Raw genomic sequence first — 10,625 nt, forward strand, 5'->3', positions numbered from 1 at the left:
CCTTCAGGAATGCCCACATCCTGGAGACCAGGGGCAATTATGGGAATTAGATTCTCAGAGGCCAGCAGCCACCTATGAGGATTATTTAATCCCTCTAAACCAAGGAGATTTGGCTGCTGTGTAAGCCATTCTCAAAGGATGTTTTTGTTCTGAGAAAGTTTTGTACAGAAGAGACCAACTCTTCAGTTCTCAGCTGTGCTAAACCTTACTAAGAAGGCAGGGAGGGACTGATTTTTATATGCTGTACCTGGTAGGTAAGTTCAGATTTGTGTGTCACTTGGACAAACCCCATAACATCAGAGAAAAGTTCCCAAGCATTCAGTGAAAGACTGAACCACCATGATCTGCCAGGTCTGAACTGACCTATGGAACTTAATTTCATAGAACCCCAATGCCAAAAACACTGCATGCTCCTACATATCACAGAACCAGCCAGTTCCAAGTAAAATAATTCAAGAGCAAAAGTAAGGCCCGTTGGTGAAGAGGTGAACAATGCTTTCTTTAATGCTAATTAAAGCATTCAAGGTCATCTTGTTGAAATCAAGTAACCCTGGGCTGATTCTCCAGAGATAAAATCTCTCCCAAGATTACACTAAAAAACAATTAGGAGTATTTTCAAGATTACCATTATACTTCCATGCCCTTTGTCAGTAATTGTACACATTAAAGCCACAGCCAAGGAGGGAAGTCGCACCATGGTCCTTTCACAAGCATTAGTACCTACTATTCCCTGCTTTTAAGCCCTGATACCTGAAGCAATAAACTCTAAAGGTTCTAAATAAGGACTGTAAGAAAGGCCAGATTTCCTCTGAAAATGTACCTAAAAATCTTTTAAACACTCAGCATTTGTACAGACCTATTTGATAGCACGACTTTTCATTCAGAGAACAGTGTAAGATCTCATTTAATCATCTGAGGATTAGCTGTTCCAATGTAACCTGAAAGTCAGAAACAAGTCGGATAATAAAAACAGTGTCAGACACTTCCAACACACAGGTGTATTTTCAGGCAGAAAAAAAATAATAATCACTTTTTGCTACCTAAAAAATAACTTTATTGCTATACCTAAGGGAGTAAAAAACAATTTAGGAAGTAAAACATTACAGCTAACACAGAACTAAACCTAGATTTGCAGTGAACAAGCAGTGCTGTATGAGAAGTTACGCTAACATCATTTTACATTTCTTATTACCAATCACACACAGGTCAGTGCTGACGGGTTAGTCCCTGGCTGACAGTCAACACTCGCATTAGTATCCTGCCCACCAGCTGAGAAAGAGTGTGGGGTTAACTTGGAGCTCATTTATTAAGTCATTATGTACTGCCTGAAGGAAAGCATTCTACAAGAGATAAAAACAGGAAGTAGAATCAGATCTACATGCATCTGTCCAATCATTACATACAAAATATTTATTTTATCTGCATCCTACAAAAGCTATTGTCAGACTTGAGAAGATCCCAGTGAACATCTGTAATGGTATGCACTAGCCAGCATCTCAAATGATCATCTGTTCCAAATGGAAGAGCCTGAGATTGTTTTACCTTAGTGTGGGACATATGCATCGCTGGTACCATTAACTAGGCCCACTTGAGTGTGCTATGCCTTTCTCAAAGAAGAAGGTAAGTTGAAATTCAAGGTATTAATGTAAGTGCAACATCACTGCACTGGGGACTTGGTCTGTGTAAAACAGGCCTGTTTTAGAATACTGATCCCGAGGCCTGTTTCAGTTACAGCTGGTCTGGAGACAGTTTACACTCAGGTAACTCCTTCTAGCCTGGAAGCAAATGAAAACAAATGACAAATACAAAGTAGAAACAAAAATACATTTCACTGCCACGTCAGGCAGTTTTATAAAGGGAAGCCCTATGAAACTGGGAAGAAAATGCATTTAGTTCTGAGGAAGCTACTATGCATAATGAAAAGGAAACACAGCAAAACACACTGGTCTAGAAAAGCTCCTGTCTTCAAGGAGAGGACAGAATAGTTTTATCTACATCCCAGGAAAACTGCTTTCATTTCAGCAGTGGAAAGTAGGATGCCGCCTTATCCCCATATCATGTAAAGCCTTCTTATCCCCATATCATTTACTCAAAAAACAAAGTACTGTTCTGTATTCTGGTAACCTGTTGTACGTTTAATTCCGAGCTCATTCAGCTTTATGAAGAGCATATGAGCACACACTTCAGGAGACAGAGCAACCATTCGCACAGAAGTTGCTTTGGCTAATGTGGTAAGAACAGGAGTCTTTTAAATCAACTGATGCTATACCTAGCATAAATCTAGCTATTTTTTGATCAAGAAATAGAAATGATATTGTCTGTAAAACTGAACTAAAACTGAGCAACTGTCATGCTCTGTGTATTGAGACCTCGTAAAAGCACAAACATCAACACCCCGCAAACAAGAGGCACACTGCACAGCTTATTGTAAAACCAAGTTAGGGCTTCCAGAGCTTGAGGAGGCCGTCTTCACTGTACGTGGCAATCAGGTTCTGGTGCGGGTGATGAGCAATGCCAATGACATCTTTTTCGTGAACCTAGAGAATAAGCAGAAAAGAAACTTCAAGATCCTTCCTTTAGCATTAACTCAAGCCAAATATATTCAAACACTAAAAACTAGAGGGAAACTGGACTGAGGGTCAAAATAGTTTGTGCATACACTAAAAGCAAAAAAAATAGAACCTTGCCAACATTAAGTTCCAGCTTTAGTGACATAGCAGTTTCATTTTTGCTGGGAGGGACAGTTTCATCTCCTACCCATTGAAATCCACTACGATGTTTCCCCATTAAATGCTGACATTTCATTTGGCACCTCTGTTTGGTGTAATCCAAGACAAATTTAGGCCCGATAGCTTTAACTATAGAAGCTTGGACAGATTCTCTACTAGCTAAAGACCAGATCAATATTTGTTCTACGTTATTTAACAGTTTCAACCAATTAATTCTTGTCCCAGGGAGAAACACCTTCAGAACTACTAAGATGAAAAATGTTCTAAAGAACAAAGCCTCAGCACATTTCACAGTCAACCATTCTGGAATGCATTTGCTATCAACCAGATAGGCAAAGACTAGAAGGGAAAGACTCATTGCTACAAAACCCCTTACAGACCTCACAGGTAACAAGCACTTTGATCATCAACTCCACAGAGCTGCAGACTTACAGTCAGTGTTCTCTCCAGCTTGCCAGTCACTGTGCTAAAGCAATAGAGCACAAAATCTTCACCAACACAGTAGATCCATTCACCACGAGGAGAAAGCGCACAGCAGACAAAGTCACCACCTTCTCTCTTACCAGAGCTAAAACTTCTTACAATCTGTAAAGACACCCCCCAAAAAATCATTGCATAAAATTAGACTGGGGCACACAATTGCTATAATCAAGATAAAAACATTCAGGCAGCACTAGGTCTATTTAGAAAACATCTCTCTCCATATCAGTCATCACTTCCTGCAAGTGAAGACATTCTATGAACTGCATCCAGAGCAGCTTGTCATGAAAATGAATTGGAAAAATCAAGTTCAAACCCTGCCTAGGTTTCTGGCATTCTTAAAATGATTGAAAGACTTGAAAGGACACCAGTGAGATCACAGACCTGACCCTGCATGTTCATAATGACGACTGTATTCGATCTGTTGCAAACAACGAAGTGTTCTGGGTTCTTAGGCAGCAGAATGACACTGTTGACAGTAATGTCTGTCCCCGCTGTGCTGCCAAGAGACTTGAAGGTGTTTGAGCACTCTGTCGTCTTCACATTCCAAACCTAGTATGAAAAACAAAATTAATTACCTTTAAAGAAAAGGAAACAAAAATTAGTTTTTTGGAGCTGACTTGAGGTACCAGATTCAGATTTTTTAATGCTACTGAGGGGAACTATGAATAGATGCATACTGTAAAATAGGAAGAACTACTAGATTTATTTTGAAGCGTGGACACCATGAACAGTTTCACTACAAGTGATCTGAAAGTGAATTTCTACTGCCCAAATTCAGCCTGGATCCCTTCAGTTAAGGAGTCTGCTCTTAGAAGTGAGTCCACACTTGCTTTCTGGTTTTAACTACCACCTGTTAATACATGTGTGGCCTCTGTACATGCAGCCTCCCTACACAAGAAAGACATGAAGATGGTGAAAAAACAAAGCTCTGTGATCACAGTAAGTGATGTCCCACCTTATAGCTGCTTCATATAGCACTGCAGGCTCTTCCTGCCATTTTGAAACAGGAAGTAAAACTACTTATTTAACATTTAAAATGAGATTTAACTCATTAACTCAGCTGTGGAATACATACATAGTTTACATGTTAGTGTAACCAAAATGGAATACAGTGTTCTCTTATGCTATTCTCATTATTGGGATAGTCTGGCAAATAATACAAGTTTGAAGTTAATGCTCCCCTGAATACAAACAAGATCCATCACAGTATCATTCCCTTCACCCCCATCCAAAAACCACCTGTCTCCTTAAGACCACAACCCCAGTTCTCATTTACAGCAGCCTGCAGCAAAGGTCTGTTACTAAAGAAGGGCAAACACCATCTTACCTTCACTGTGCCATCAGAGGATGCGCTGATAATATAGTGCCCATCCTGGGTAAAAGTAGCTTCATTAACGAAGGAGGAATGACCACGGAATTCTTTTAAAGTTTTTCCAGATTTTAAACCATGAATCCTGTCACACAACACAAGTCATATATGAGTGAGCAACTGGAGTAGTCTGAACCACCACAGTCTTTTAAATCTGAGCTACGTCTGACAGGTAGCAATAAGAAGTGCCAAAAACTTCCAAACTGTCATTCTTTACCACAAACCCTATTCAAAGATGCTGTGCACATCTTTGCACTGCACACCTCCTCCAGAACTGTCTGACAATCACACATAAAACAGAAAAATGCCAACCAAAACCCTTCTGTGAAAGGTGTCTCTTTATACTGGCACTTTTCATTTGAAATCTGTTCCCATAATCTCCTATTTATTTATTTTTTTGCCTGCTTATGCTATGGCTCATCTGTACCATGACTTCTATGGACTAATAGCTCCCATACAGATACTTTGTAATGCCTGCTCACTGTACAGTTGCTCCCAGATATCGAGCAGTACCCCCAGTTTCATCTACAACAGACCCATTATTGTTTCTAGCACAAGCAAGAGGCTAAGGCTACTAAAGGTTATGTATTCCCATTCAATTATAAGTAATCCTATGAAACTGATAGGCACTGGATCAATTGAATTCATATTACAAGTCACACACCCTGTTCTGAGAGGCAGAGATAAGAAAGTTGGAACCCTCAGCAAGCTGGACAGATGGGGTGTGAAAAACTCTATGATGCTGAGAACTGATAAATGCGAAGTGGAGAACAACCTCATGCTTCAGAATCAAACAAGTGGCAGAAGTCCTCAAAAGAGGACCTGGCAGTCCTTGTAAAGAAGAAACTGCTGCAGGAAGGAAAAAAAAACACATACTGGATGGAATCAACTACTGTCACATCACCTACTGAAGGCAGTGAGTGTTTGCAATTAAGCTGCTGAAGGGCCACTTCAAGGAATTTTACTGTCCTATTAGACTTAGATTCTTCTTAGTCTCTAAGCTTGTTACAGAAAATGTTACTTTTGAAAGTCAACACATCTGTCTTTTAAGTTAGGAATCTCATGGGGAAAAAATATCTTTAAAGTCCATCTAAGGAGCAACAGAGATAAAGAAGTACTGTGTCCCTGCAGCTGGAATAAGGCTGTTAAGTTAAGCATGGTGAAAAACCAGACTTTCAAACTGTCCCTCTCCAACCCCCAGAAGTCAGCTGTCCTACTAGTATTAAAACTATGAAATACAGACCTAAGTTTAACCAATTAATGTGAATGCTATTTTTCTCTTGTTTTCTCTATGTTTTCTCTTTTTACCTGATGGTCTGATCAAAAGAAGCACTAAGAATTTGGCTGCTGTCCTTAGAAAAACTGAGGCACGTAACACCTTTGCTGTGAGCTCGTTCAAACCTCCGCAGGCACTGACCGCTCTGGATTTTCCACACCTGCAAAGGAGAGAGTAAATGAAACAAGGAGGGTTACTTTGCACTGAAGCCAATACATCAGAGCCAATCTGTTCCTGAGTCATGCTAAACTGCCTCTGTTTTCATGAGCAACTGCAACATTATTTCATGATGGCAAATTAATCTTTCTTGTCACCACCCCTGGGAAGGTATTTCAGGAAGGATTCCTACCTTGATCTTTCCATCTTGTGCTCCAGTTGCCAGCATTTCTGTATCTCTGCTGAAGCACATGCACAATACTGCATCATCCATCATCATAAAATTATCTTGTGCCTGGTATTTGAGATCCTAAATGAAAGCAGAAGATCCACCAATCAACAGCAAATTAAACAAAACACAATTTTATGCTAATAACTACTAGTGCTTTACAAAGTGCTTCTTCAGCTACATTTTATAGTTTATCAGCAAACCTCATTGCCTTACAAAGACCAGAAACTGCTGTTGTCACCATTTTAGAGGCAACAACAAATACCTGGTAAGGATCAAAATAAGAGTCACCACAGAAGGAAGTCAGCGACAAGGGAGAATTAAATCAATGTCAGGATTCCAGGCCAATACATGGAACACCAACCAGACATCATTCATAGCCTCACAAGTGTATAGGCGACCTGCTCCAGCCAGTGAGCTGTCCACAGAACAAACGTACCTTCCGAATCTTCCCGGTAGTGAAGTTCCATACTTCAATGAAACCATCCACAGAGCCAGTGACCAGATACTGACCGTCAGGTGAAAACCGAGCACACTCCACGTGGGACTTCTGCCCAAACTGTTTTATAGGAGAACATAAATTAAGCGGTAAGCAACCTGAATGAAAATAAGCAATTCATGTTAAAACAAAACCACAGCCCCCTCTTGGCCACAAATTCCAATGTTTCCTAGAGATATGCAGCCACATATCTAACATTAAGGTACAAGGGCTTTTTTTATGTATATATTCACCTGGAATTGTCTGCTAAACTTAAGCCAAGCACTTCAAGCTAACAGAAGCAGTAACTTTGGTTAACTTTTCTTCAGTGAACTGTGAATGTTAACAAATACCTTCCCAGTACTCAGTACATATCAGCAGATTCCAGAACTCTTGTTGCAGTGCAAGTTAAAACAGTAGAATTTCTATCCAGGAAAAAGGAAGAGGAATACAAAAATCAATTCCTAAAGATTCCATATGGTGAAGTCAAAGAAATATTAAATGCTTCAAGCACGTTCAGAAGTACCGTGAACACCTAATCTTGTTAAGGCACTTTATTTCAGGCTCTTAAGGAAAGCCTTTGTTTCTTTGATGAAACAAGACACAGAAGACAAGGAGGGAGGGAAAGAGGGAGAGATTACTTGCAATAAAGACAAATTCAAAGAATCTGTAGCTCCTAATATAAAGCATAGGAAGGAACAAGCAGCAGTAACAGATACACAAAGTAAACAGAAAATCACCTTAATATGTCTGCTCAGCTGCGTGGGGAACTTTTCTTCTTCTACATCTTTCACAGCTGCTTTGCCTCTGAACAAGTCAATTGTCATCCCAGGAGGAAGCAGGCCCTGGTGCTGCTGCCACTTCAGTGCCTTTTCAGAAGTTGAAAACAACACTTTCACTTTATCAGTTAATAAATACCTTCCTCATCAAAGCTTTTATTTTATTTTATTTTAAAAATCAAGTTCAATTCAAGAGCAAACAAGATTTAGACTAAGCTTCCTAAATTATAGCTACAATAAGAAAGGAATAGTGTGAACGACCTGATGTCCACCCTTTTCACTCTCCCTCCAGAATGCAAGACGCAGTATGTACAGGGTGTGATGAGTTTGATATTGTTTCAGCATAAATTACCTGACCTGCTGTTCATTTGCCTAAAACAGCTTATATTAAATCCATAAGACAGGCTGCGTTAATTATGGCAAGACACTTTTTAAGCCTGTAAGTATAACAAGTCATGAAATAAGCCACAAAACAATAAAATACATGAAAAATTGGTTATATAAACAAGTATAATTTGAGAATCAGAAAATATCCTAAGTACAACTGCAAAAAAAAAAACAAAAAACCCTGTGTGCTGTCATGCTTATTTTGAAAATAATTCCTATACACTGAGTATTTATTCTATGTGGAAAAATCTACTAGATAGATTTAGAGGGTTAACATCTGCTGCAACTATTAAATCCTTGGGAAAAAAGACCATTTTCAACTATGCTACATATATACACACAACACTTAAGCTGTTTCCATGGAGTTGAAAGATGAGCTATATCACGTTTAATTCTGTAAGACAAAGATCTACAGAAACCAATGAAAACGGTGATTTTCTTCTCCAATTACCTGCCCCAGCAATGCCATAAGACGAGATGGAGGTACCACGCTGACCTCTCCAGCTAAAGCTTGTGCAATAGCAGCTCTCCGCTTTTCTTTGCTGCTTCCATCAGGATATGCCTAGAGAGAAGTTATCTTTATGAAGTGGTTATTTTTATGAACTGATTACTCCAAACTATTTTTCATACAAAATTTCATTGCTCCAAACTGAATACATTTGCATTTTCTAGCAGGCACTTGGAAACAGCCCTTGTCTTTATTTCCAGTTTCAAACACTAAAGGTGTGCTTTCACTAAGAACAACAGATCTACACAATCAGAGATCATTCTTTCCTACTACTATTACTACTATACAACATCAGTTTCATTTACAAAACATTTTCTCTTGCATCTGTAAGACATGGGAGCTATCAAATGATGAACACAGCATCATCCTGTGGCAGGACAGCAAAACAAATCCTGAACTCACACCAGCAAAATGTTTCACTGTTCTGCTGCCCTGTGATCAAGAATCAGTTCTAAATACTTCATAAAAACATCTGAAATTCTGAAGCTGTGTGTTTTTACTCCCAGAATATAAGAGAAAATGTTCCTTAAGCCTTTAACAATTTGGACCAATATTAGGAGTCAAGCAAGACTGCCTAGCATTGCAGAGTACCTGGGAAAAGCATAACCTACCTCACGAGGATCAAAGTAAGATCTGGCCAGAAGGTTTTCAAGGTGGATGTACCGCTCTGGCTGAGTCTGCTTCAACATGATCATGGGATCTGTCTGCCTGAGGAGGGATCTGGCAGCACCCAGCTCCCGGAGCTCAATCAGCTCCAGCACAACCTGCAACAAGGGATTAGCATCTGTGTAAGCAAAGATGAACCGTGCGGGAGGGTAGAGTTGGGGGTTAGGAAAACAGTTTCCACCAGAGGTTGGTGAGCATGGAACGGGCTCCCCAGGGCAGTAGGCACAGCCACAAGCTGCTGGAACTAAAGGAGCATCCTCATAATGCTCAGATGCAGAGTTCAGTTTTTGGGTGGTTCTGTGTGGATCCAGAGGTTGGACTCACAGAATCACAGAATGACCCGGGTTGGAAGGGACCTCAAGGATCATGTAGTTCCAACCCCCCTGCCTGGCAGGGCCACCAAACATACACATTTACTAGATCAGGTTGCCCAGGGCCCCGTCCAACCTGGTCTTGAACACCTCCAAGGACGGGGCATCCACAACCTCCCTGGGCAGCCTGTTCCAGGACCTAACCACTCTCCTAGTGAAGAACTTCCTCCTAACATCCAACCTAAATCTTCCCTCTTTCAACTTAAAACCATTTCCCTGTGTCCTGCTATTATCAGCCCTTTCGAAGAGTTTACTCCCCTCCTGGGTGTAGGTTCCCTTCAGGTATTGAAAGGCTGCAATGAGGTCACCCCGCAACCTTCTCTTCTCCAGGCTGAACAAACCCAACTCCCTCAGCCTGTCCTCATAGGGGAGGTGCTCCAGCCCCCTGATCATCTTCATGGCTCTCCTCTGGACCCTACTCCAGATGGGGCCTCACAAGAGTCCCATCCGTCTCACAAGAGCCCATAAAAGGCTCTAGAATGGAGCACGTATAAAGCAGAAGAGGCCTTAGGGAAGGTCTCACGCTGCCCACCTGCTCATAGAGGTCGATGAGGGTCTTGTCCGGCAGCTTCAGCGACTGTATGGCCTGCAGCACCGTGTCCCAGTGCCCGCTGTTGATGTCGGCCACGAAGCTCTCGATGCTGTCCACGGTGTTGAGGGACACTGTGGTCTCCTCCTGCAGGGTGGCGAGGGCCCGGTGCAGGCTGTTCTCCTTCAGATACTGCATGATCAGCCGGATCACACTGCGGAGCACAGACCGGGTTACAGCACGGCCCTGCCCCGCTCCCCAGCCGTCAGGGGATCCCAGCGGCCCCTCCCAGCCCGACACGGCCCCATCCCGCCCCGCCACACACTCACTCGGAGGACTCGATCTCGATCGACATCTTGGAACGCGCCGGAAGTCAGCACCGCTTCCGGCCTCACCATGGCGTACTTCCGGCAGGCGCCGCAAGGCCTTCGCCACGTGACGTGGGAGGGCGGCGCGCGTGCGCAGTGCGGCACTCCGCGAGAGTGCGCCCCCTGGTGGTGGGAGGAGCTAATGGGCTCGTCCTGCCCCTATGAACTGGGAGCAGGATGGACGTTGGTGTAGGTTAACATGGTCAGCAGGGACAGGGAGGGGATTGTCCCTCTCTACTCTGCTCTTGTGAGGCCCCATCAGGAGTACTGTGTCCAGGTGTGGAGCCCTCAGTACAA

General features: G+C 42.1%; 1 protein-coding gene across 1 annotated transcript; it reads right to left on the bottom strand.

The window, feature by feature from the left end:
* Nucleotides 1-978: 978 nt before the first annotated feature.
* On the bottom strand, nucleotides 979-10,411 carry SMU1 (SMU1 DNA replication regulator and spliceosomal factor). The gene is made up of 12 exons (XM_015849953.2): nucleotides 10,290-10,411; nucleotides 9,964-10,174; nucleotides 9,006-9,158; nucleotides 8,338-8,448; nucleotides 7,461-7,589; nucleotides 6,682-6,801; nucleotides 6,207-6,323; nucleotides 5,890-6,017; nucleotides 4,540-4,666; nucleotides 3,594-3,761; nucleotides 3,162-3,314; nucleotides 979-2,537 (listed from the first exon to the last, which is right to left on the bottom strand). The coding sequence occupies exons 1-12, from the start codon at nucleotides 10,313-10,315 to the stop codon at nucleotides 2,439-2,441; spliced, it is 1,542 nt and encodes a 513-aa protein (XP_015705439.1). The 5' UTR covers nucleotides 10,316-10,411; the 3' UTR covers nucleotides 979-2,438.
* Between the last annotated feature and the right edge of the window lie 214 nt (nucleotides 10,412-10,625).

The sequence above is a fragment of the Coturnix japonica genome, chromosome Z (assembly GCF_001577835.2).
Source record: "Coturnix japonica isolate 7356 chromosome Z, Coturnix japonica 2.1, whole genome shotgun sequence".
Classification (NCBI taxonomy): domain Eukaryota; kingdom Metazoa; phylum Chordata; class Aves; order Galliformes; family Phasianidae; genus Coturnix; species Coturnix japonica.

Bases quoted from the DNA above. Each gene is read 5' to 3' on its own strand.
- SMU1 (XM_015849953.2), bottom strand. From the start codon at position 10,315: ATGTCGATCGAGATCGAGTCCTCCGA. The intron at 6,324-6,681 runs GTACGTTTGTTC...GCTTTCATTTAG, and splicing joins CTACCGGGAAGATTCGGAAG to GATCTCAAATACCAGGCACA. The intron at 4,667-5,889 runs GTAAAAAGAGAA...GTTGTGTGACAG, and splicing joins TCTTTTGATCAGACCATCAG to GATTCATGGTTTAAAATCTG.